Below are 27612 nucleotides of genomic sequence, written 5' to 3' on the forward strand. Positions count from 1 at the left end.
GCACAAAGCTGGGCTCTCACCACACACAGAGAGAGGCCGTCTGGTGGACTACGTGGCATTCTGCACATACACCGAGTGAACGCAGTGTGTGAATGAAGGGGAGGAGAAGCAGAACCAACACACTCACACTTTCACTCCTGCACTGAGCCAGGAATGATCGGGAGATTACACTGAAGGCAGAGTAAACAAATTATTATCTGGAGACTTAGTATTTGTCTTTTGTCTAGGGTTGTAATCGACTAAACAAATTCTTGGTCAACAATCCCTGCCAAATTATTAGTCGACTAAAAGGGCGAGACTGGCAATAGTGAAGTATCTCTGTGATCTGACCGAATATCTGACCCGAGCTACACTCACAAGACCACAAACGCTCATGCAAAAAAAACTGCAATTAAAAAAAAATACTTATAAAAGAGCAGAATAAACTAATGATTGACTGCCAAATTTTCAGCCAGCTAATTTTCAGCTAGTGTTAATAAAACACTAATACAACATTTTGATTGACTAAAACACCATCAACTGATTAATCGACTGAAGGCCACAGCTCTAGTTTTGTCTCCTGTGTTCAAGGAAAGTTTAAGCCAGATTTACACTAGAAACAAAGCATTTTTAGCAAAAAACATTCTCACTTTGTTTTATATTATTTTATCTGTGATCACAATGTTATTATTGTCGGTGTATAACAATTATTTTCTTCTTTTCAGGAGACTGCCTTAAAGCAGTGGTGATAAGTAACAAGGCAGAAAAGTAAACGTTTTTTAGGTATCTGTACCTTTACTTAAGTATTTTTGTTTAACATTTGACTCCACTCCTGTTTTGAACCAGATTTAAAAGTAGAAAGTACTTTTCATCTGGTTTGAGGTGTTGTTTTTTAGCATATTCATGGTGACACCCTGACTAACGGTTTTGAATTCTGAACTTTGAGTAAAAATAAATAAAAAATAAAAATAATCACTAGTTTGGTTGCATATGCACACTCTGAGTTTTCTGTGCATATAAATGTATTGACTTTCTCTGTGGCTCCGTGGTGGAGCGCCTGGGGACCCAGCTCCAGATGTTGAGTCAGTCTTGGTCAGGGCCTTAGCTGGAGGGTATGCTCTATGGTGCATGTCGACCAAAGACCAGCACGATTCTTTATCAAAATCACCACATGCAACACCTTAACAGTTCTCAAAATCTGTGTGAAATACTTTTGTCTTTTAATGTTAAAGGACCTTTTTTTGAAAGGGGCACTTGAAACTTTGACTTAAGTAGATTTTTCAATGTACTACTTTTAGAAACAAAATCAAGCACTTCTTCCACCACTGCCTAAAGCTAAAGCCAGGCTTATGTGGCAGAGAATCGGTTTCAGTTATGTGATCTCGATTACAAATAAACTATTTGAGTGATGGCGCCCTCTACAGGGAGCAGTTGTAAACAACAACTGGGCCGGTCACAATGTCTATATTGATTAACGGTTCAATAAATGATTGGAATAATAATTTTCAGGGGTTAATAATTACTGTGGGTTGGATAAATAACATTATAGCTACAATTGAACTAACCAAAGTTTTTCATCGTGCTATTTATTTATTTATGTATTTCAGGTTATGTTTTTTTACTTTTTTGCACGTTTATAATTTAGAATAGTAGTTTTCAGTGATATACATTCTGTTTCTATATTATAGTTTATTGTCTATATTTTCTTCATGGATGTATCGCACTTCAAAATGTGTTATCGTAACAGGCTTAACACAAATGCTTGGAAAATATAAACCATATATTCTAATATATTCTGTAAATTGTTGCACTTGTTATATATTGTAATTAAATTAGATCAGGAATCATCATACATTCTTAAACTTAATTTTATGAATATCACACATTATTCTATTTCCAAAACCAAATAAAGACTTAAAGCGCAAATGACAGATGACACATTTCAGTAAAACGTTGTGAACATGATTATATTTAAGATTTTACTCAACATTTTGACCCCCATTTCCCCCCCAGTTGGACCATTTTGGTGATGTTTTTCATCTTACTTCCTGGTTGGACATAAAAATCTTCAAATTTAGTCATTTGTTCCTAAAGAATTTTTTATATTTTTTATTTGCAGTCATTTTAGAATACATTTACAACATTGATGTTTCAGTAAACAAGCCATTCAGACAAAGCAGCACAAACAGTCTTAAATCACAACTTTCATATATCACATGTCCATCATCTTGTTTGGAAAGCCTGATAATGTAACTGACCAAAACATGTTCACCTCATATGTGAACATGTTTTGGTGAGTTACATTATCTGATTGTCTCTTGTCTTATTGTGTCCACGCAAGGATACCAACTGCCATCAAATACCAAAGAAGAAGAACACTACTGTGCCAAAAGTCTGCGACCAGCTTCATGAAGTCAAACGTTCTTAATGTAAAAGTAAAGTTGTTGTAACATTTAACAGCCACATAAAAGCATTATACATTTAAGTGTACTTTTTTGTACAGATTGAATTGAAATTTAAACTTAATTTTGCTTGTAAAATAGTCACAATAATTCATTTTCAGTGATTATATTGTGACCTGAATAATCACGATGCTCAATTAACCGACTAATCTCGACATCCTCAGTGGTGTCTTGTCGTGTGGCGAATAGCAGGTGTTCTTTTGCTGCTCAGGCCTATTGTGCCCCTGTAGGACTCTATTTTGACCGTATCTCCTGCCTCCAGCTGCAGAGGCATGTACTCAGAGAGAAGATGTTGTCCCACAAACGCCTTGAAGCTCTGTAGTACTATTTTGCTGTTGTGCCATAGCCTAACGCTCTCGTGGGAGATGTATGAGATGCATAGGAAGTTGAACTGGTAAACGCCGGGGATAACGCAGGTGAAGAGGCCTGTCTGAGGGTCATAGTGGTGGTGTTGGTTGTAAACGATCACCAAGAAGTGAAGGGTTTCCTCTGTGTTGTTCTCGCCCAGGATGACAGAGAAGGCCAACTGGGCTGTGTTGATGAAGGAAGCTGGCAGTCCTGGAGGTCCTCTCAAGCCTGGTTAACCTGGACAAATACATTTTATGTTTTTAAACTGCAACAACAGCCAAGTAACATGTGGTTCACTTCATCATTCCGTATTAAATTATTACAAATTATTAAAAAGTAGGCGAGTGAAATAGTCCTGTAATTGCTGCAGTACCTCGTTGTCCAGGAATTTCTCGAGGGCCTGGACTTTCGGGAGGTCCAGCAGGTCCTCTGACACGGCATTCTACAAAATTAATATAAAGTATAAAGGCTTAACTTCTTTAACCTTTATGAACAAGTGTCTGTTGTAAGACACGAAAACGGTTTGGCAATATATGAGTTATAAATATATTTTTCCACCTTCACATTGGTTTTAGACATTTAGACATTTGTTTTAGATAAGAAATAGTTTGGCTTGAGAAATTGGATGTAGTTGTGAATATGCCTTGTAATTTCTGTTAGAAATGTGTTATGAAAATCTCTTTTCAACTGACCTCATCAAAACAGCTACCACCCCACGCTGCACAAACACATGAGAGAGACAAAATGTTAAAAAAGATTATTAGTTATTAAACACACCATTCATTTAAAAAGACACAAATGATCTGAGTTTGGTGTCGCACCTGAGCAGCCTGTATCCCTCCAGGCCGTCAGGTCCAGAGAAGGCAGACTGGAGCACCGCACCAGTCGATTTCTCCGGGACAGGACAGCAAAAGCATCCTGTGGGACACTTGTGATCCCAGTGTTTTCACAGATGACTCGAGAGAGAGTGATCCTGGACAGAGCAGCCCTCTGTCTCGTTGTGAACACACCAGGGTTTTCAAACCAAAGCCTGGAAAGGGACAATAAGCATTATTGACTGATTTAAATTATGTACAGCTGTACAAATTTACAGACCTGTCTCCTTGTCGAATGTTCTTAAACTGATTTGCAATAAGGCATGCGAACAGAGGACCCACGCGACCTTCACGGACAAAAGGCTCAGCTACTCCTCCCAGCCACACGTCAATGTTTTCAGGTGTGCCATAGAGCTGCAGCAGCTTACGGGCAAGCTCTGTGTTGTTCAACACTTGGGCCAACTCAGCCTGATTTCTGGGAGCAGAGAGACCACAGAACCGACGCCAAGCATTGTATCCTGAGATACAAACATATGATATGACACAATACATCATTTGAAAACGTAGGTTTAACATTTCAAGCCGTACCCTGAAGGCCATGTTCACGCCCTCGCGCCATGTTCAGAGAGCCCAGGTCCAAAGCCAGATGCTGAACAAACTGGAACAATCTCTCCCTCAAAGCGTCCACCAGCATGTGATCCTGAGTGTTCAGTTTGGCAGGACGGCTGATTAAACCACGAATCAGAGGGTCAATACCACCTGCACCACACAAACAGTCAGAATAAAGGCAAAACACATTGAAGTTAACATCATCTCAGTATTGTAACGTACCCTCAAAGATAATCCTCCATGGGGTGAAGAAGGACCTGTACAGGGACACACTGGGAAACTGGGGATGCTCTCTGTAGTTGGCATCCAGGCGGGTTAACATGGGTTGGATGGCCAAATGTGCAAAACGATAGGCAGCAGTGGCAAAAACATTGGAAATGCTGGGGTCAACTCTGGGATTGTAGCCCGGGTATCGCCCAAGGAGCCTGCGCATTGTGTCTGGGCCAACGATGTGTGGCAGGTAGTCTCTGAACACAAATATCTAAGACAAAAAGAGACTCAGAACAGGAACAACAGGAAAGAATATAAAGCACAAATTATGATGTGATAAGGTATTACTTGTGTGTATGCTCCCAGGATCTTGCGTGATTCCTGGTAAAGCGTCTCGCTGTCCCACTGGGGGTTTATCCGCTTCAGGGCTCGAGCCACACGGTTGTGCTCCCTTACAAACATTGTGTGAAGTGAAGTCAGAGCAATGTTCTCGTCCACACGCACATCACCTATAAAAACAGCAACAACAAAAAACTTAATCCGCTTGCATTTCCTTCCTCCGAAATTTGTTGCAGTCTTGTGTTGTGTTTTTTAACAATCTCAATGTACGATATTAGTGAGAAAAGGGACAGGATCTTGCAAGATGAAAGCTTTGCACACACAAATAAAATGATCTTGTCATTCTGAATCGTGGATCTAGTCAGAAAACTCTGATACTTATCCTACCCTGAGTATCCCCTGCCCACCGGGCGGAACCTCCTGATAATAGCTTGTCCTGTTAATCTATTTGTTAGTACTATGTTAAGTTTCCCTTTAAACTAATCTTCTTTGTTACCCTAGCAGCCCAGTAATGGGCCATAGAAATCCTACCCACAGATTGAGAATGACTCTTGGATGAAAAACGGGTTGTTTTCTTTTTTTTTAAATGAATGAGGGATTACTCCGACATTTAAGTGCCTCACATTTACCTTATGAATCAAAGTTATAATATAACAAGTCTGTAGATGTTATATGAGACATTACTGTTAGACTAAACTGACCTGCAATGAAACAGGGCACCTCAGTGGCATTGGTGTCGTTGGTGACTCTTTTGCGTGTTGCACACATGTTCATCTCCAGGTTAGTGAAAGGCAACAGTTCTCGCCCGCTGTCTTTAAAATTAGTGTTGACACGCATCAGGCCTCCTTCATTCTCTGTGTCGCGCAGGAAGAGGGCCAGCTTCTCCTCAGAGCCGTACACTTGGCCCAAGTCAAGGAAGGCAGTGAGCGCATTAATCTGCTCTCTCTTTTTGGACTCTCCACCAAAGTTATAGGCTGAGAACCCTGTTCCACACGCAGGGGCGGATCTGAAGGCTGGAATGCAGCTGTCCTTTCCAGTGGGCAGTCGGGGGTCACCTGGAGGAATCTGAGGAAGGCAACGTACTGTACATTAGGACCTTCACAAAGGATTAATATCCAGTAAATTGAACTGTTGTACATTGAAGCATTTACCGGGATGGGGATGCAGGGCTCAGTTTGCTCACAGCTCTCATCACAGTTCACTCCGTTGCTGAATGAGCGGATGCTTGGAGAAAATGGTGTGAAGGTCAAGTCATGATCATTCCATTGGCCAAACATGGTGACCATGTGAGTGTATTCTGTGTCATTGACCACTCCTGCATCTGTGGTAGCCAGAATGTTGTTGGAGACCTGTCTGACCTGCAGGAAAGCAGATTTAGGCCTGTGCACTTGTCATTAGCAATAAGGAAATATAAACATAAGGGTGATATCACACCAGAGGTAGCAGGAAATTGTTAAATGTTCGGTTGTTCCGTCCTTTGGGTAGAGAGATACCGTCATCATACTCAGCTTGAAGCCAGCGAGTGAAAGGAGTATTAGAAGCACCAAGACGAGGGTTTTGCCTAAGAACAAAAACACAGGGTTAAGAAATGTGACTTGAGACATCAAAGGAATGTCAACACATCTCTGGCCTAATCTATTTCACAAGCATTGTGTCCCCACAAACTACTTTTAAATACATGTATAGCTTTACTCACAGGTTGTTGCAGACACTGGTAGATGTGCGGTATTTGTTAACATTTGCTGTGGTTTGGCAGTTTGGAAGCCTGACTCTTGCTGCACATCCAGTGATTTCAACCAAACTTTTCAGCTCCTCCTCAGTGAGCAGATCTGATATGATACAGAATCATGATGGCCATGAAATCCTCCAACCACATTATCAGGCCATAACTGGACCAGAAAAGGCAAAAGCGATGACATGTTTTTCACCTGTTGCATTAAGCGAGCGCTTGTGTATATGATGTGTCCTCTCCTGCAGAAGGCGCAGCGTCTGGTCCAGGTAATCTGCAGATCGGACGGCAGAGCGAGTGTCTCCTCTGGGCTGTTTGAGAAGACGCAGTGCATCATGCGGCCTCACCACCTCCCGTCGCACTCTGCTCAGACTCCTTCAAGACAGTAAGTCACAAAGATGTACAATGATAAATAGATATTAACAAAGTAAATTTATGACCAGTCTTTTTTCAGCTTCTTACAGTCTGATAAATACAAATAAAAGTATTAAATCATCTAATTTTAAATGTCTAAATAATAATATTATATAATATCAGTCTAACATCTGGTAAAAGTAATGCATTTTTGCACATTTTCAACTGCTGGTTACAACTTTATTGAAAGAAATTAAACTGAACTTGAATATTATCTTATGACCCTATATATTTAGAGGTCCTGTTCAGCACAAGGTATTCAATCATTGTTTATTATTTCCTTTTCAGATATTATAATGTTGTGTCTGAATGTATGAACTCACACTTAAATCAAACTAAATACTGTGTATTTTAGCTCTATACTAATTTACTGCATATCAGTCTTTTGATAAAAACAGACTCACTCTTCTCGTGAGTATTTGTACGTCTCATCCACAAGTTTCTTTGCATCTTCAAAACATTGCTTGAGTAACGGACTGCCAAGGAATTCTACAGCAAACAAATAAAAAACAAACAAAAATCAATTTGTTATATATATATTTCTGAATAATTTTAGATTAAAAAATCTTGGCGAGATTTTATAGAATAATTTACCGGTGGGTTTTGGATGAACAGGGACATTGCAAAGGCACAGCACAAATAAAACAGCAAGGAGCATCTCTGTAAAAGATGTATTCAGTTAAATATGAAACAGAAGGGCACAGAGTTAGAGAAAGTGTCGGTTTACCTGCGTTTGCTGCAGCAGCAGCAGTGAGGAGCGATGTCACAGATGCTGAAACACACTGGGCCCTGAGCTTAAATAGTGTCAGAGCTGAGGCCTCGCCCGGCCTTTTGCAGGTGAGGCTTCTGTCAGGAAAAGGAGACTTCCTCCTTCCTTCTGACGCTCTGTATATCATCACTTATTTAGGGGTAATTTTACAGGAGCTTTTATTTGAATAACATTTTATAACTTGTTCCCGAGATTTTGTGTTTTAGTTTTTACTTTTACCGGACCGAAATAGTTTAACTGTCATTATCAATAATTCAAAACTGAGAATGTGCTTTGGCAATAAGGGGCAACATAAAACAATGACAATTAGAAATAAAAAAAAATACTTTGACTGAAAAATACTAATAACATGTTTTACTTTGATTAAAAAATAATTATAATAATAAAAATAATAATAACACCGTATTATTATTGCTCGTGAACAAATTAAAAAAGTCGTGCTTTGTAAAATGGAATGGCAGTCTATTGTTCATAAAATAAGTGAACATTTATGATATTATGTTTATGTTTCTGGGAAGGGAAATAAATGTGGAGTAACACAGTGCAATAAGGAAAAGATGAAACTGTAGATCAAAAGAAGTCAACCGTAAACTACAGCCTGTATGTGACAAGGTTCAATGGTAAACAATAAAAGAGGCTTACACTCACATTATGAAACTAAATGTCAGACCGTCACAGGCAGCGCACAAAAAACACTTGACAAATTGTGTGTTATATAATTGAACAAACTGTACACACCCAGCTATATCTTTGTGATCTAATTACTCATACATCTGTTGTTGATTCACAGGTTTTATTTGCTCTTTTCCCAATTTACTGTAATCCACTGCTGTTGTTTTTTCTAAAAGATATACATTTTTGAGCTGTGTAGTAGAATTATTATAGTCTTATTTTCCAGTTTGGCCAGCAGTTGAATATTCAGAGCTTTTTTGTAAAGTTGTGTTTTTCTCTTTATTTCAAATTTGAACGAAATCGATTCTTACTGCTGTTTGAAGGAAGTTTGAAAAAGCAGAAATACACAGGATTTTTTGAAACATTGTTTGCCAAGATGAAAGTTAGGTAAGAGCATTTCACCAGAGCGTTTGGTTAGTTTGAGTCCGGCTGTTGGGAGTTTGGAGTTGAGCAAATACACCGACAATCGTTTATAATGGGGTCATAATTAACTACTGTAGGAAACAGGCCAAGGAATATCAGTAAAGAATCAATAGTAGGGGATTTTTAGCTGGATTTTCCAGCTAAATGCATTTCCTTTATTGGTTTTGAACAATAGATCCTAACCCTTTCTTTTACGTGTATCAAATCAAATCAAATTTCTTCATAAGGCACATTTAAAAACAGCCTTACCAAATTGATTTAAGACAACAATACATTAAAAAACAATAAATATGTATATAGTATACTATACATATTCATGTGCAATTACTGTCGTGATCACATGCAATGGTATTTATGTATTTATTTATTTGTCTATGGGAGTTTTCGTTTATAGGAGATCTTCTACTGAAAGTGTTTTTCAGACTTCCTATAAGTGATCTGTTCTTTTCTTCTGTATCTACCTCTGTATCTACCTGCGTTGCACCAATGAAATTTCCCCATGTGGGACAATAAAGGAATATCTTATCTTATCTTATCTTACATGAATTTACTCTGAACTTTTAATCTTATTTCTTATCTTATTATCTTATTAAACTGTAAATGGTCGATTAATTCCCATGTATGCTGTATGTACAACTGTAAATTACTTCCTCGTTTTAATTTAGTCAGCAAAACTTTACATGCTGAAAAAAAATCTCATCAAGGAAATACAAAACAAACATCAGCCATAAATGAATCCAATCATGCCCCAGCTAGAGCAGGTGTCAAATCACAAGCATGGATTTACATGGAAAGTATTTATTCAAGCGAGTTCCGGCATCAAAGTCATTTCACAAATTGCTTCTGGTCAAAACATGTGGAAAGTTGACAGATGCGGCCTCCTATTATTAGCTCAACAATGGACAAATGTGCGTCTTTCACCATTATGTCACAGCACCTTTGTTCTTGAGGCTTTATGGTGTGTCTTTCCTCATTCAAGTGTAGACGTCTGCGTACATTCTGTCTATTCATCTTCAGCTAGTCACCATATATTCATCTTTTTGTACTGTAAGCTTATTTATCTAAAAACAGCAACAACAAAACAAACAAAAGTAGTAATAATGTTCATAATGTATGTTGAACTAATAAAAACTGGTTATGTACTACTGAACAATTTTTTAAAAGTTTTTTAAGTTTTAGACAGCACAAAATTCTTGTTTATTTTAAACCGGGCAACACTTTAAGACAAAAACTGGTTCAGTCTAAGGACAAGACGCTTTCACAAAAACAGAGCAATGTAGTGTATTCAATCCAATGCAGTGAAGAAAGTTGTAAAGAGCATTACAGGCTGTATCAACACAGAAGACATGCTAATTCAGGACCACAGAGCGCTGTGCACCTTCATCTTAAAGCCACAAACCAGTCTATTGAAGGTGAAGATTCTAAGCAGGAGAAAAGATGGTTTGAAAGAATTAAGGAGGCAATCTTTGTTAAAAAAGAGAATCCTTCTTTAAACAGAAGTGGAGGTTTAAGGTTCAATCTGCCATCAGTGTACAGCAGCATTTAGAGGCCATGGAGCGGCATCAGCCCTGGTCATTCTGATGCTAATCAAGTCATTCGTGATGAGGGAGCTGCAGCCAGGTAACAATAGGATTTCTATGGCCCATAAGGGGATAAAGATTAGTTTGGGGGAAGCAAAAAAACTATGCAAACAAATAGACAAACAGGACAGGCTATTATCAGGAGGCAGGCCCTACTCAGAGTAATTAATATCAAACTATCAGAGTTCTCAGACTAGATCTGCCGATTGAGAATGACTCTTGGAGAGTCGAAAATTCTTGTTTTTCTAAAAATAAAAAATAAAATAGAAAACCATGTGACCAAGGCCAACATTTTGAAAAGCAGAAGTGAAAACATGAAGTGATAAAAATACATGCAGCCGCAAACTCAATGTATCTGCAAAATAAAAAATATTTCACTAACTGGTATGAATACAGTAACAATGGAACTTTAAATATTTTTGGGGAGGAAAATTAGTTTTATTTAAAGGAATAATGGAGGATTTTTCGCTGATTTGAGAACTCAAGCGGAAGTGCTCGTGCAGAAGCACACAACAGCCTCGCTGCTACACGTGCATTTGTTTATTAGTGCGACTGATCGCATCGCATCTCTCGTCTCCGTAGATTTTCGTCTTTTCTGAGCCAGCTTGAACTGTCTTCCTCTGTCTTAATGTTGTCCTGTTCACTGAGGGAACTATATTATAATAGATCCATGCGCTTAGACACACACCGGCATATTAACCACACATGCGCAGCCAGGGAAACGTGTTGCTCTCCTGGGGATGAGCCAAAGAGGTTGATTTAGATAGATCAAGATTAAGTTCACATTTTTAGCATGTCAAGGGAAGGGAATACATGAAAGAACATGGAATAAACAAAACTAAATACATTTGGCACACTTATATGTACATTTCAGTATATACAGATATAAACTCTGATTTAAGATTACCGGGACATGGTTAAATGTCTTTTAGAAGATAATATGACTTAAAACAACAACATTCTTTCAATTTCGCCATTCAAGAAAAGGAAACTTTAAATCTTATTATATAGTTTGTAAAACATGATGTAGTTCATCCAGAAACTGAGCATTCAAACATAAACTGCAGTAGAATATTAATTGAGCTAGATGATTAAATATATATTAATGTGCACTTAATTTGAAATGACTGTAAAATATACCAGTACGAATATTATTAATGCAGCTCCCATTTTATTTAAGCTAAAATGTTAATGGTAAATGGTACAGACCGTGACACTTTATTTAAAGCTCTAGTTTGACTGCAGTACTGAAAAGCTCACGTGGTTTATTCAAGTGAGACTCTGGTGCCAATATTAGCTGATGCTGAGGGTGTTATCAGTGTCGGTGGGGGCTTGGTGTGCTGGACCAGGCCACATATAAAGCGTGCTGAACAATTGGCAGTCAGCAATCAGTCCAGTTCATTTTAACATTGATGCTCTAAAAAAGATCACCATGGCTTCCTGTTCGCTGGCTCTGCTTCTTCTCATTGGCCTCCAGACCTTTGGTGAGGCACAGACCGATAACTTTTCTAACTTTATATAGTGTTCCATTAGGTATTGTTGCGTTTGGGATGACACGCTGACCATATTTTCCACAGATCCAATTGTGGCTGTTTACGATTTGCAACTGGACAACGGTGCAGCTGAGGTAAGTGAGGTAGTTTTGTAATGCCACAGTTTTTTTATTGTTTTTTTTAGCTTGCTGTGGATTTTTGGAATTAATTTCTAGAATATGTCACCTAAAGTAACATTAATCAGGCAATCAATCAAACAAAATTTGTATAGTGCTTTACAACAACAATAGAACCAAAGCGCTTTCAATTAGTGCATTAAAAGATGTAAAACCAAGTCAAAATACCATACAAAGCAATACAAATACAACAACAGTACCGATTGTATCAATTGTAGCAATTGTAAACATTTAAGCCTCTTATTTTGAAATGTGTTTTTATACTGTCTTAATCATCTTTTGTTGTAAAATAGTGAACAAATCAAAATAGAATCAACACTATTTTTAATCAATCTGAGAAAAGAGAACTGCGTCTTAAAGGTTCCTTGAAAAAAGGAAGTTCAAACTTTTTTAACTGAACCTAATTTAACTGTTGCATAAAAAGGATATTGTAAAAGTGCCTTGGATCAGATTCACACCCTCAGACGAGATATAAGAAATAACACAAAAGAAAATCCACAAATGCCCGATTAGTTACATAGTATTAATGATAATCTGTATTCAGGTATAAATTACACAATATCTGACACAGGAACATCACAATGTCAAACTTTAGTGTTAAGATTATTGTAGGGAAAGAGAAGTTTAACGATTATTCACAATTACTGAGACAGTTGTTAGTTTTTTTTCATTCCCGTTGTCTAACACGTTACTATTCCTCAGGTTTGTGAGCAGCTTTACCATGTTGAACTCTCTGAATGACACAATAATCTGACAAGAACAGGCAGATTAATAAAAGTCGTTTACGTGTAAGTGTATTTTTTAGGATATAGATTAAAGAAAAAAAGACTTTGCAAAACGTTATGGAACAAGGAACAATAAGGAACACAAACAAAAAGGAAAAATAAAACCCCCCAAAATAACTGTACGTTACTTCAAGTCTGACCTTTTGAAAGTTCAGCTTGTAGTTACTTTGTGACTTTGTCTCGAGAGTTCAGTTTATAACCCAGTTTTCAGAAATTACTTCATTTTAAGACTTGAATTTGCTTCTAAAATAGTCTACAGTGATTATGTTTATGTCACAATCTTGATATGCCTATAGTGGAGGTTCACTCTGATGTGGTCCCGGTTTGAGCCCGTTTCAGTCCAGATATTGACTTGTTTTTGAGGTTTAGTTCTGGGCAGTGGTGGAATAAGTAGTTCATAAAGTGAGGTCATCTGATTCCCAGCATTACCATGTGTTTTATTTCCTTCTAGAATGGAGACGTGTGTAAAGACTGCACAACCATTTTTGAACTCCTGGTCGACTTGTTTTCCAGTAAGGAACTGCAGGTGAGCGCTAAAACACATTCTTGAGGTTTGCTGATAACATTATTATCATCTTGACTCAAGAAAATAAACCAGAGTGTATTTGTCAAACAATAACATATTTTTATCAGAACACATTCTTTTGGCCGCTTTTTTCACTGCGTAGTTTCACCTGAGAGGGAACTTCATGCCACTTCCCATTTTTAAGAATTGCAAAAGATGAAATGAAAGCACTGGCCCATCTCACCCGGCACCAACATATTATCACATGTGAAAGTTTTAGGTCCTACTGTTTTAAAGAACAGAAAGTAACTTCACACACAAGACACACATATTTACAAAGAATGCTTGATAGATCCCAAGGCCGTAGTGTGTGGTGCGTTCACTCTGATGTGGTCCCGGTTTGAGCCCGTTTCAGTCCAGATATTGACTTGTTTTTGAGGTTTAGTTCTGGGCAGTGGTGGAATAAGTAGTTCATTTTGTTACTGAAGTGAAAGTACAGAAGCAGTAAAAGTATCACATTAAAGATCCACAAAGTGAAAGTATTTTAAGTACACCTTTAGAAATGTACTTTCACAGTAAAAAGTGATTTTGAGAATTATTAAAGCATCAACGTGTGATCTTGATAAAGAATTTTTATGGTTATTGGTCATCGGAAGCAATTCCATAAACGTGCAAATGACGGGTTTCATGTTTTACGTATTATATCTTTGTTCAGTGTGACAGTCCCTGTGGTAAATATTTATCATAGTTTTACATCAGTCAAGTTGCAGTTTGTGAAGAAAAAAATAAAAATAAAACATTGCATTTCCTTATTTCATTATAAATTACACAACACATTCAATACAATGCCTTTATCTAGACCCATTTTTCTAATTTGGATGATAATTTCATAGTTCATATTTGAATGGTTTGTACATATTTTAGTTTCTTTTGAGTTGCCAGACCAGACCAAGGGGCACGAGAGAACTGACACTCCTAAGTTTATTATTAATAACTAAGTTTGCTTAGTTTGGTTCATTATATTCTAACCTATGTATCACTGTTTTTCTGTTTAGTTGTAATAACACGCCTTAAAGTTACTTCCCATTAAATAGTAATTTTAGTTTTATTTTAGTGTAATACCTCCCTCTTGTGTTCGTTCCGGTTTAGTCCTTTAGTATTTGAAATCTATATGAAGGTTCTCCTGTTTCGTTGATCATGACTTAGTTTGGTGGGACAGCGCCTGTGCTAAATATTTATCAAAGTTTACGTTAAGCTGCAGTTTGTAAAGAAAAAAATAAAATAATCAAGTTTAAATTGACAGGAAGTTATGACGGAGTATAAGGGCCAACCAAAAACAATGCGGGGCACTACGAATTACCACTAATTCAATTTCAACAATAAAGTCATAATATTATAAGATTAATGTTGAAGCCAGAATAAACTAACAATTTAAAGAGAATAAAGGCCCGGGTCCGATACGCGTTTCACTTTCAGCACCAAGGCCAGGACGCAAATGGCCCTTGACTAGGACGGGTTAAAAGTGAAGACAAAAGTCCACAGTAGACGTCGATCTTTATCATGCGGGCCTTTTAGACATCACAACAATCATTTCCCCCGTGCAGGGCCCCCATGTCAGGTCCTAGACACTGGGCAGGACACTGACCGCGCTCAGAGGCCCCCAGCAGCAGCAGGCCAGGGAGTCTCGCATTTTAGTCCTGTTAAAACATGTAGCAGAATATGAAGTTCAGATTCCTGCTTTCAAACATAGTAAAACGTATATAAATATAAAAAGTATCCAAGTGAAGTTCAAATGCTCAAATGTGACCCTGTTTTTTTCATATGAGCGGCACAAATCTGATGTTTCAAAGTGGTTCTAAATCAGATGAATCAGTTTCGGCTGATTAATGGTCTGTCTCAGAATGTGATTCGAGTTACATATCATCAGGACCTGCAGTGTGCCTTTGTTCATCCAAAGAAAATAGCTCTGCACTTCTTTCCACTCAGAAAAAGCTTGTGGACGGTATGGATGGCTTGTGTGAGCATCTGCCTGGACCTAAGAGTACAGTGAAGCTCTGCAAAGAGGAAGTGGAGAAGATGCTTCCTGTGGTCATTCACTTCATCACTGGAGTAACCGTGAGCGCAGACATCACACTGACTGTCAAATGGAAAGTCACAGCTCAATTATTATGTGTGTGTGACTGATCATAAACGCTGTGCTTTCAGAAACCAGCTGAGATGTGTAAAGTGCTGGGCCTTTGCCATTCCTGTGACAAACAGGAGAAAATACTCAGCTACTTTGTGAAAGAAGCACTGGAGGCTGCTGCAGCAAGTCCAAATGTAAGAGCAGCAAAATACATACATAAAGAAAGGCAAACTCCTATGTTAATATTCATCTTTACTTTAGGCTCCACAGAAGAATCTATGCTCCATTTGCCTGTTTATTATGAAGACGCTGGAGGGTTTACTGCCAAAGCAAAGGACTGAGGTAAGTTAGCCTCAAGAAGATGAAATATTTGAAAATGTTAGTTACGCACATAGATTTGTTTGACTGTTTTGTTTCAGGAAGCTGTGATCAAGCTGCTGGAGGATGTCTGTCACGTTCTCCCCCCGTCATATCAGCACCAGTGCGAGGACATGGTCGGCAAGTTCACTAAAACCGTAATAGATGCCATCCTGAGCTATGCCACTCCACGTTCCATCTGTGAGCTCCTGCAAATGTGCAAGCGCCAAGAAGAGACATTTCTGGGTTTGTTAAGAGCACCAGTTTGTATACGTCGTTTGTCAGATTGTGCACTTGCATTTGGATAAAAGATGTGGCTAGATGTAAATTTTCATTTCTCCTCCATAGATCCTTGCACTGTGGAGTCGTTCAGGTGCAGGGACTTCAACACTGCTCTCAGATGTGGAGTAAGTAATTACACACAGATTATCAGATTTAAATACATTTAAAACTGGTATTTGCCCTAAATATGAATGTACTTCTTGTAGACCGTGTTCTACTGTCAGAAGTTTGCTTGGAAGTCTGTGAACTTCGTTTGAACTATTGATATGGATCCCACCAGAATGCTCAATGGTCATCTTAACTTTTTCAAGCAGTTTGTTTCAGCAGCTTTCTACGGCAAATGATGTAATCGCTACTGTGGACTCCAGCTAATGTCTTTTCTCTAATGACATATATTATATGCACTTAAATGCCCGAAACGGGATGATTGTTTTTAAACTGTGGAAAAATGCATAATCTGTGCTTAAACATAAATGTATCACTTTTTCTACACGACCAGTAAACATTTAAACGTTTAAGTTGCCTGCAGATGACTTTGCTTTTATATAATAATATTATATATTATTATATATTATATGTATATTATATACAGTAAATATATATATACAGTAAATATATATATATATATATATATATATATATATATATATATATATAATAAATGATATACATAACATTATATATAAAATATATATTTAAAAAGATATATACAATTGCATCAAAAATATATTCCGCAATGTACTGTTACTTGGTCTAATCAGAGCACTGTATTCTGAATTATATATTGAGTTACAATATACTATAATGTAAAAACACTTTAAAACAGCGTGTTTGTTCTGCATTTATTAATAAAATAGAATCTTTATCACAAATGAGTATATCAATGACCACAATGTATTTCTCTGATTTTAGAAAACAAGCACACACAGTGGTCTGAGTGTGTGTGTGGTGTGTGTGCGTGTGTAGATGTTTGTGTGTGTGTGTGTAGAGGTGTGTGTGTGTGTGTGTGTGTAGAGGTGTGTGTGTGTGTGTGTGTGTGTGTAGAGGTGTGTGTGTGTGTGTGTGTGTGTGTGTGTGTAGAGGTGTGTGTGTGTAGAAGTGTGTGTGTGTAGAAGTGTGTGTGTGTAGAGGTGTGTGTGTGTAGAGGTGTGTGTGTGTAGAAGTGTGTGTGTGTAGAAGTGTGTGTATGTAGAGGTGTGTGTGTGTAGAGGTGTGTGTGTGTAGAGGTGTGTGTGTGTGTGTGTGTGTGTAGAGGTGTGTAGAGGTGTGTGTGTGTGTAGGTGTGTGTGTGTGTGTGTAGAGGTGTGTAGAAGTGTGTGTGTGTAGAAGTGTGTGTATGTAGAGGTGTGTGTGTGTGTGTGTGTGTGTGTGTGTGTGTGTGTGTGTGTGTGTGTGTGTAGAGGTGTGTGTGTGTGTAGGTGTGTGTGTGTGTGTGTAGAGGTGTGTAGAGGTGTGTGTGTGTAGAGGTGTGTAGAGGTGTGTGTGTGTAGAGGTGTGTGTAGAGGTGTGCGTGTGTGTGTGTGTGTGTAGAGGTGTGTGTATCAAATCAAATCAAATCAATTTATTTTTGTAAGGCCCAAAATCACAACAACAGTGGCCTCTGAGGGCCACAGGGAGAAATGAATCAACAATGTCTGTGGTGGCGATGGAGTCAGACAATGTCTGTGGTGGCGAGGGACGATGTCCCAGGGTCCTCTGTCCTTAGACTCTCCTTCTCGGCCAGGAAAAACTACAAAAAAAACCTCTTTGGGAAAAAAGCGTAGAAACCTGGAGGAGTTCCAGTGAAGGAGAGATCCGACTCTCACAGACGGACAGACGGACACAAGGGAGACTGGAGCTGGACCCACTCTTCAGGCAGAAGAGGGACCGTCGGAGGCGAGCTGGACCCACTCTTCAGGCAGATGAGGGACCGACTGAGGCGAACTGGACCCACTCTTCAGGCAGAAGAGGGACCGTCTGAGGCGAGCTGGACCCACTCTTCAGGCAGATGAGGGACCGTCTGAGGCGAACTGGACCCACTCTTCAGATGAGGGACCGACTGAGGCGAACTGGACCCACTCTTCAGGCAGATGAGGGACCGACTGAGGCGAACTGGACCCACTCTTCAGGCAGATGAGGGACCGTCGGAGGCGAGCTGGACCCACTCTTCAGGCAGATGAGGGACCGTCGGAGGCGAGCTGGACCCACTCCTCAGGCAGATGAGGGACCGTCCACACAGGGCAGGGACCACTTCACCAGGGGAGGGGCATCTGGGTCCACAGGTCCTCAGGAGTGAGAGAAAGAAAAGAAGGCGGTGAACAGTTTGCAAGTGGAATCAAAAAATAAATATTGTTTGATAGCATAAGTAGTCAGAAGAAGAAGAGGATAGTGCTCAAGCTGTCATACTTCCCCCAGCATAGTTGCTCCTAGGGCAGCGTAGCTAAAGCTGTGGGTTTATGTTTCTGTTCCTAACTAGTCTGACCATAAGCGATTTCGAAGAGGAACGTTTTAAGCCTGGACTTAAATGAAGAGACTGTGTCAGCATATTTAACATGGGTCGGGAGCTGATTCCATAACACAGGAGCTTGGTAGCTAAACGCTCTACCTCCTACTGTACTTTTAGAGACTCTTGGGACCACCAGAAGGCCGGCATTCTGAGAGCGAAGAGCTCTGTTTGGATGATATGGTTCTATAGCATCTTTGAGGTAGGATGGGGCCATGTCATTTATGGCTTTGTAGGTCAAGAGTAGAATTTTGAATTTGATTCTGGACTCGACGGGGAGCCAGTGAAGAGACTTCAGCACTGGCGTAATGTGCTCTCTTCTTTTTGTTCCTGTTAGTAATCTTGCTGCTGCATTTTGAACCAGTTGAAAGCTTTTTATGGAGCTTTTAGGACACGCTGCAAGTTACAGTAGTCTAATCTAGTCGTTACAAATGCATGGATAAGTTTTTCGGCATCACTTTTAGGCAGGATTCTTCTGATTTTGGCTATGTTGCGCAAATGGAAATAGGCTGTTTTACAAGCTTGATTTATATGAGCTTTAAATGAGAGCTCCTGGTCAAATAAGACTCCAAGGTTTCTTACAGTAGAACTGGAGGCTACACTGACATTGTCCAGTGTGACTATCTGCTCAGATAGAGAGTCACGTAGATGCTTAGGGCCAAGCACAATGACCTCGGTTTTTTCAGGGTTAAGAAGCAGGTAGTTTAGTGTCATCCAGGTTTTTATCTCCTTCACACAAGTACTAAGTCTGTCTACTTGATCGCTCTGATCAGGTTTCATTGATAAATACAGCTGAGTGTCGTCTGCATAGCAGTGGAAGTTAATGTCATGCTTTCTGATAATGTTGCCTAATGGCAGCATATAAAGAGTAAACAGAATTGGACCGAGTACCGAACCCTGTGGCACACCGTAAATTACTTTAGAGCTTGGTGAGGAGCTCTGGTTTACATTAACAAATTGGAACCTATCAGATAGATAGGATTTAAACCAGCTGAGGGCTGTTCCTCTGACACCTACATCACATTCTAACCTCTGCAGTAGAATGTTGTGGTCGATGGTGTCAAACGCTGCGCTGAGGTCCAACAGAACCAGGATTGAGACCAGTCCATCGTCAGCGGCTAATAACAAATCATTTGTGACTTTAACTAGTGCAGTTTCAGTGCTGTGGTGGGCTCTGAACCCTGACTGGAAAACTTCAAATAAGTTATTGTCCTGCAGGTGGCGACAAAGCTGTTTTACTACAACTTTTTCAAGGATTTTAGAGACGAAGGGAAGATTTGAAATAGGTCTGTAGTTTACCAATAGGTCGGGATCTAGATTAGGCTTTTTCAGAAGAGGTTTAATGACTGCATGTTTGAAGGACTGTGGAACATAGCCACTTTGGAGTGAAGTATTTATTATAGTAAGAATACGGTCTATAATTAGGGGAAGAATGTCTTTGAGGAGTCTGCTTGGAATGGGGTCTAGGACACAAGTTGAGCTTTTAGAGGACATAATGGCTGAAGTTATCTCTGCTTGATCAACAGCTGTGAACCTTTCTAAGTTTACAAGTGGATTTATATGGGACGTTAGATTTACAGCTTGGGCTAGTTCAGGGCTAATAGCGGGGGTAATTTCATCTAATTTATCTCTGATTGTTTTTATTTTATTATTAAAAAATAGGAGGAAATCATCAGAGCTAAGTGTAGCTGGGATTGAGGGCTCTACTGCACTGTGACAGTTTGTTAGCCTAGCTACAGTGCTGAAAAGGAATTTAGTGTTACTTTTGTTGACTTCTATTAGATTTGAATAATATCTGGTTTGGGCCTTACGCAGAGCCTGCTTATAGGACAGCAGGCAACTTTTCCAAGCTTTTAGGGATTCTTCGGTGTGAGCGACGAAATAATCCCTCTAACTTTCTAACTCTTTGTTTATGTGAACGCAGTTCTTGGTTGTACCATGGGGAGGCGCGCTTTGGCCTAATGACCTTCTGTTTTAACGGCGCGACAACGTCAAGAGCAGACTTCAGAGAATTCATGGTCAAGTCGACACATTGATCACTTAAACTGGGACTAAAGCTGTTCTCAGCAGGATCACATGACATGTCACTGAATATTGGCTCTATTATTTCTTTGAATTTTGAGATAGATTTTTCAGAAATTGTCCTTTTCATTATAAAGGTGTGCGTGTGTGTGTGTGTGTAGAGGTGTGTGTAGAGGTGTGCGTGTGTAAGGGTGTGTGTAGAGGTGTGCGTGTGTGTGTAGAGGTGTGCGTGTGTGTGTAGAGGTGTGCGTGTGTGTGTAGAGGTGTGCGTGTGTGTGTAGAGGTGTGTGTGTGTGTGTAGAGGTGTGTGTGTGTGTAGAGGTGTGTGTGTGTGTAGAGGTGTGTGTGTGTAGAGGTGTGTGTGTGTGTGTGTAGAGGTGTTTGTGTGTGTGTGTAGAGGTGTGTGTGTGTGTGTGTAGAGGTGTGTGTGTGTGTAGAGGTGTGTGTGTGTAGAGGTGTGTGTGTGTGTGTGTGTGTGTGTGTGTGTGTAGAGGTGTGTGTGTGTGTGTGTGTGTGTAGAGGTGTGTGTGTGTAGAGGTGTGTGTGTGTGTAGAGGTGTGTGTGTGTGTAGAGGTGTGTGTGTGTGTGTGTGTGTGTGTGTGTGTAGAGGTGTGTGTGTGTAGAGGTGTGTGTGTGTAGAGGTGTGTGTGTGTAGAGGTGTGTGTGTGTAGAGGTGTGTGTGTAGAGGTGTGTGTGTGTGTGTGTGTAGAGGTGTGTGTGTGTGTGTGTGTAGAGGTGTGTGTGTGTGTGTGTAGAGGTGTGTGTGTGTGTGTGTGTGTGTGTAGAGGTGTGTGTGTGTAGAGGTGTGTGTGTGTAGAGGTGTGTGTGTAGAGGTGTGTGTGTGTAGAGGTGTGTGTGTAGAGGTGTGTGTGTGTAGAGGTGTGTGTGTGTAGAGGTGTGTGTGTGTAGAGGTGTGTGTGTGTAGAGGTGTGTGTGTGTGTGTGAGAATAAGGGAAATTAACAAAGTGGTTTAAAGAGTGCAGTTTATTCAAGGTTTTCCGAAAAGTCACTTACAGGATTCTAAAAGATGATTTAGTTACTACATGATTAAAAATACTTTTGAGGACTTTTAGTAACAAAAAAGGCACTTCATAACATTAAAGAGTCAACTAATCAAATCGGCAGTCACCCCACACAGGTTCATGTAAACCAGCTGGTTTCTCTGTAAAACACCAGCTCTTTGCGGATCCTGTGGGTGAGTGACAAGGGACTGTTTAAAAACCAAGATTTAGTAAACTGATAGTTTAATGTAAAATGCTCTGCGCAACACCAAGGTGGCCCTGGAGTTTCTCTGTAGTACACACCAGGAGCCACACAGGGGAGCCAGAAGTGCAAGCAGTGGCCCACAGCCAAGCGTTAACAAATGGCAAAACAAGACACAAAACAAAACAAATACAGCGTCACCTAGTGACTACATGAAAGACCAAATGCAATGGGAGGACAAAATGTGTTACAATAAATAATTTTGAATATCAAGCTGCAAGATATTATTTTTGGAACAAATTCTTGCTGCCACATCCACAGCATGACAAAAGTAAACACGTTCTTAGTCTTGGAGTTCAATATACATTTCAGTTTGTAACAGAAGTGCAGTGTCATTTGATTGTATACCATCAACAACAGTGTTAAAGCTACATAGTGTCTGTGCAGAAATAAGAGTTTTGACCCCGACATTATCACAGGCTTTAATCTGTGCCCCATCACTGCATTAGGACATTATATTTATGTGCAGCTAGTTTGTTAAGGGGGGAAACTTTACATGCAGTTTATTCTAAAGTTCACTATTGGGGAAATGACTGACTGAAACCAAAGGATAGAGGGGTGTCTCTGTAGCTACACAAACACTCACTCCAGGTATCGGCAAATGGATGATTCAACCGTTTCACGGTGGTCATATTACCATGGAATTAAAATTTTGTATATTCGTTACATTTAAACTAAAACTTTGTATATCTAATAAAGAGAAGAAAAGAAACTATCTTTGTCAGTGGGACACTAACCTCAAACATTCACAGGGTTATTACATTAAACCTCAGGAGACAAACCCCAGCTCCCACATGTGCAGCTCAACAAAACCATAATATTATTAGCAGCTTCTGACTTCTCTGTAAAACATCAGAATTATATGGTCTGAAGAGACAGCACAGATTTTAACTCAGTTTTGTTACTGAGTCAGTTTTAGACTCAGTGTGCTCTGCAAGAGCAAATGATCACAGAATGTTAAGTTCAGGATGAATAGTTGTGCCACTAAAATGTAAGCTGCATTTGTTGTTGTAAACTGAAAAACACACAAATACTGAGCCAAAAATTTCACATTTATGGAGTCCCTAAAATGTATAAATATGACATGACAATATAATATTGTTCATTATATATATATGACATAATTTTAAACATGTTCTTGGCCTTGGATTTTAACATTTCATGTACGACACCAGATACAAGATAATTATTATAGCTTTGAAACTACCAGTATTTAGAGATGCCTGTGATTGGTCTTGTGCTTGAAATAAAGAAAGAAGCAAAAGTGAAAGAGGAAGAATGCACCCTTAAACACCACGTTAGAACTTGAGCTTCTTGGGCACCTCCCATGGGAAGAGGTTTCGTCCGAAGTGGCCATACGCTGCAGTCTGCTGGTAGATTGGCTTCTTCAGGTCAAGGTCCCTTAGAGAACAAAACACCCGTTAAGTAAACATGGATATCTAATGAGTATTAAAAACATCCAAACAGCCTCACACACCTTACGATCACTCCTGGGCGCAGGTCAAAGTTGTTTGCCACAATGTCCAGGAGCTCGTGTTCACTCCTTTGAGATGTTCCATAGTTAAAGATAGAGACGGACAAAGGATGGGAAACTCCAATGGCATAGGACACCTAAAACACAAGTTTGGGGCTTTCTGTTTTTTACAATTCCAAGCAGTTTCTATAACGATAAACAAAAAATCTGTCTAAAAAGACTATTTCCTAAGAGACCTGCACAGAAAATTCTATTCAACACAGCTGCAAAACCGTTTCCTGACCAGCCAAGACCACACGTTTTGTTTTGGTCTGGAATCATATCCTGTATCCTCAATCTCAAATGGGCGGGATTAACAAGATTTGAAGAAGAAATTTATCAATCAGAGAAACGCATGGTCCATTTGTATCTAAACAAAGATGGTGGCTTACGATTAAAAATAGGACTGAGAAAGGGGGCGAATATGTGCAGAATCAATCAGAAGCAAAGTTAAGAGGATTATCAGAGGCGATGTATTTTATTTTTAAATGCCCTTTATTGTCTGATTCCAGATCATAAAAAGGTGTATAAACCATTTTGAATTTGAAACAGAATGCAATAGGGACTGGCAGTTAAGGCAAACAAGACAGTGCATCAAAATCTACATTAAATATGTGTGAAGTTAAAAAATGTGGAATTTAAGTTTGTAGTATTTCTGACCTGGACTAAGACACGCCTGCAGAGCCCAGCTTTGACCAGAGACTTGGCCACCCAACGAGCAGCGTAGGCAGCAGAACGGTCCACTTTTGTGTAGTCCTTTCCAGAAAAAGCTCCACCACCATGGGCCCCCCAACCTCCATATGTATCAACAATGATCTTACGACCAGTCAGACCAGCATCACCCTGTAAACACGTGGACTGCTCTTAGCTCTGTCAAATGCTCTTTTAATGCTCTTATAAGACACCGGTTTTACCTGAGGTCCTCCAATGACAAAGCGCCCACTGGGCTGTAGATGATAAACGGTGTAGTCGTCCAGGTAACCGCTAGGGACCACCGCTTTCACCACCTGCTCCTTCAGAGCGTGGCGCATCTCCTCCAGACCCACAGCCTCATCGTGCTGCACCGAAATCACAATAGTGTGGACCCGTAATGGCACCATGGCTCCTCGGTCCTGCCGGTACTCAACAGTCACCTGAGGCAAAGAAGACATATAATATGATATATAAATATAAAATTAAAATAATAACAACAACAACAACAATAAGAACAATAACAAGAAGAAAGAATAATTATTACATATTATATTATAATATATTAGATATAGATACAATTTTAGATATAATGTTCGTTGGCTTTACCGTGTAAACTTCATTCTGGCCTTTGGTTATGAAAAGTGCTTATAAACACATTGCAGTGAACAGCTAAGATTTTTTTTAAGATGGTACAATTTTGACAGCACCTTTAAAAAAGAGACATATTATACATAATCTTTCATGAGCTTCTAACTATGATGAATGTAGTTTCTTCATCATTAGTATATTAAGAGCTGTATTTTTTTGGAAAAAAATTGCTTTTTGTCAACAAAACTGCTGCTTCCTATAAAGAGGCAGGGCCTGAACACAAAAAAAAAAAAATCAATGGACTTGTTGCTATTATTTAGCTTTTTTAAAATCGGTATTATGGTTTACAATTAACAACAAGTTATAGTTAAATACTAAATACTCCCAAAAAAAGAGAATAGTATTTCTTCTTTAGGTAATTTTGAACAGTTAAAGTTAAATAATTTGACCGCACTCACCTGAGTTTTGGAGTCAGGCCTGAGCCATGGAAGTGTTTCATCTCTGCGCAGCTCTGCCAATTTGGCATTGAGCTTATGAGCCAAGATAATAGTTAGTGGCATACACTCGTCAGTCTCATCTGTGGCATAACCAAACATTAAGCCCTGAACAAAAGGATAAAAATAAGTCAAACCATTCCTGATCTTAATTGTTCAACATGCTCAATATTCTCTCACTTGGTCACCAGCTCCAACATCTTCCTCTCTGCGATCGAGATGAACTCCCTGAGCGATGTCAGGCGACTGCTGCTCCAGCGCCACCAGCACATTACAGGTTTTATAATCAAATCCTGTGAAGGAAGCACAGAATGTTTTATCATCTCTTTAAAAAATGAGTAGTATTAACATCAAAAGAAATGATAAACACAGCCCAGTTTTATAGTCACCAACATCAATTAAAAGTACTTTATTATCATTTGAATATTTTTTTATAAAAAGTATTATAAGTGCAATTCACAGACTTTAATGCAAACTGGACAGGCCTACCTTAACTTTCTGCTGCGCACAAGATATACTCTTCATATGACTCACCAAATGAATCTGGCTCCTCCTTCTCTGCTTGAATAATTCACATCAGCACATGTCTGACTGTAGTTATATAGAGCATCTAATTACACAAGAAACCTACAAAGGCTCTATATTGGCATCAAAGCACATTCTGGCAAGTCCATTTAAGGCATGTTCTCAGATGAATAAACGTTAAAAACTTGACACGTTAGCTTTCGGAGCATTGGTGTCAGATTCTAGTCCCTGTACCTTTGGAGGAGTTGTCATAGCCAATATGCTTGATGGTCTCACGCACAACTTTCTGATAATCAACATTGGCTCGAGACGTGATCTCCCCTGCCAACAGGATCATCCCAGTCTTAGCCACAGTCTCTGGAAGACACGGTTATAAGTGCAATAGGTGATACATTCTTACAAGGAGCAGAGAGAAAGCTATACATTAGGTAATTTATTTGCATGCATCACTATTGTTAGCTCACTTACCACAGGCTACTTTGGCATCTGGATCTTGCATAAGATGTGCGTCTAACACAGCGTCACTGATTTGGTCACATATCTTGTCTGAGAAAACAACAATTTGAAAATGTATTGTGTTACAAAAACTATTCCCCTTCAGAAAAGCTGCACTGACTCTCAAGCCGCTTTGTAAAGTGCTTCACTGTGGAAAGTGCCCAAGGCCACAACAACAAAACTGCTTGAAGATATGATCCATAAGATAACCTTAGATAGAATAAAATGTTATCTTTTATCTAAGTTTAGTTTAGTTTGATTTTATCTTCAAGCAGCTTTGTTGTTGTGGCCTTGGGCAATTCACTTTTGAATTGTTGATTGCAATGAATTCATGACAGTTGGTGTTTAAGACACTCCTTAACCTTTGACCCACTGCTTGTGCTATCATGTTAACTTTTAAGCAGCAGCGAACAGTGGAGTTCGATCGGTTTTATAACATTCTTTGGAACGTTCGAGGAAAAGTAATCGCCATGGAGACAAGCAGGCGTTATGTCAGTTCTGTGGAGAGAGCAAGGGAGCATGTTTTAAATGTTTTGTAGTGCAATATAAAACACCAATAATACAGTACATGCTTTTATTTGTGTTTATTGGCTGTCCAAACCAGATCCACAACTTGATTACTCATAGTGTGTGTAAATTGTGAGTACCATCTGCTGCTTTCCTCCGGCTGAGCCCTGCACTCTTAGTAGGAGTAATGGTAAGCCTATTATGTGCTGCACTGTGTGCCATTTACACTAGATTCAAGAGGCTATTTGAACAATGTGAATATGTCATGTCATGTCATACACACGTGTAGCGTACCACACAGCGAGTCTAAAGTCTAGACGTGCAACTACAGTGGATGGCGGTAATGAAACTTGGATGCCAACTGCAATAAAACACCAAAGAAGAAGAAAAGTGAGCTAAAGTAAAAGGCATGAGACAGACGTCAAATGACTGACGTCAGAGGAAACTAGCGTTGACACATTGATAATAAAAGTCAGGTATATTAGTATATTCTCATATGTGAATAACCTACGCTACTCAATCTTACAGTGCCAGTTTAAAAGTTGTTCATCTGGACTATTGACAGTGATCATGCTAACTTTGTGCTAGCCCGTATGTTGTTTCACAGGGCCACGTGGGTTCTTATTGAAAACTTCCCCAAGCGCCACTGACATGTTTAAATGTCTCCTCCTGTAGACTAAAGACACTAAAGAGTAGACGCGATGTTATTACGTATCCGAATGACGCGACCATCGACATGACACGAAGCTAGCGCAGAGATATAAAGGGCTAATCAAAACACTCTCTTCTTCCCCGCCGTGTTCCGCGCCACTTCACCTGGATGTCCTTCTCCGACGGACTCGGACGTGAAGAGGAAGCGGTCGCCGTCACTCACACAGTTGTGGCCGTTCATTCTAGTCTCGGGGGGGGGGGGGGGGTTGGAGAGCTGCAAACTCGCCACTAAACGACGTGAAAACCT

General features: G+C 39.5%; 3 protein-coding genes across 3 annotated transcripts; 1 reads left to right on the top strand and 2 right to left on the bottom strand.

Moving 5' to 3' along the window:
- Nucleotides 1-2946: 2946 nt before the first annotated feature.
- mpx (myeloid-specific peroxidase) lies at nt 2947-7583 on the bottom strand. The gene is made up of 15 exons (XM_072455394.1): nt 7500-7583; nt 7310-7394; nt 6691-6866; nt 6459-6591; nt 6197-6323; nt 5914-6120; nt 5464-5827; nt 4772-4932; nt 4436-4694; nt 4193-4363; nt 3885-4122; nt 3611-3819; nt 3482-3507; nt 3163-3231; nt 2947-3026 (listed from the first exon to the last, which is right to left on the bottom strand). Exons 1-15 carry the CDS (start codon nt 7561-7563, stop codon nt 3012-3014), a joined length of 2304 nt encoding a protein of 767 aa, XP_072311495.1. The 5' UTR covers nt 7564-7583; the 3' UTR covers nt 2947-3011.
- A 4139-nt stretch (nt 7584-11722) lies between these two features.
- On the top strand, nt 11723-16561 carry sftpba (surfactant protein Ba). Its single transcript, XM_072453936.1, has 9 exons — nt 11723-11833; nt 11927-11976; nt 13255-13329; nt 15295-15423; nt 15514-15627; nt 15695-15775; nt 15853-16036; nt 16139-16197; nt 16279-16561. The coding sequence occupies exons 1-9, from the start codon at nt 11782-11784 to the stop codon at nt 16327-16329; spliced, it is 795 nt and encodes a 264-aa protein (XP_072310037.1). The 5' UTR covers nt 11723-11781; the 3' UTR covers nt 16330-16561.
- Nucleotides 16562-21541: 4980 nt separating this feature from the next.
- On the bottom strand, nt 21542-27583 carry mat2aa (methionine adenosyltransferase 2Aa). The gene is made up of 9 exons (XM_072455395.1): nt 27471-27583; nt 26121-26198; nt 25887-26009; nt 25308-25420; nt 25092-25235; nt 24267-24485; nt 24013-24195; nt 23317-23450; nt 21542-23240 (listed from the first exon to the last, which is right to left on the bottom strand). The coding sequence occupies exons 1-9, from the start codon at nt 27544-27546 to the stop codon at nt 23138-23140; spliced, it is 1173 nt and encodes a 390-aa protein (XP_072311496.1). The 5' UTR covers nt 27547-27583; the 3' UTR covers nt 21542-23137.
- Nucleotides 27584-27612: the final 29 nt, after the last annotated feature.

The sequence above is a fragment of the Eucyclogobius newberryi genome, unplaced genomic scaffold (genome assembly GCF_026437365.1).
Source record: "Eucyclogobius newberryi isolate DKJ021-1_F unplaced genomic scaffold, fEucNew1.0.hap1 SCAF_2, whole genome shotgun sequence".
NCBI lineage: Eukaryota > Metazoa > Chordata > Actinopteri > Gobiiformes > Gobiidae > Eucyclogobius > Eucyclogobius newberryi.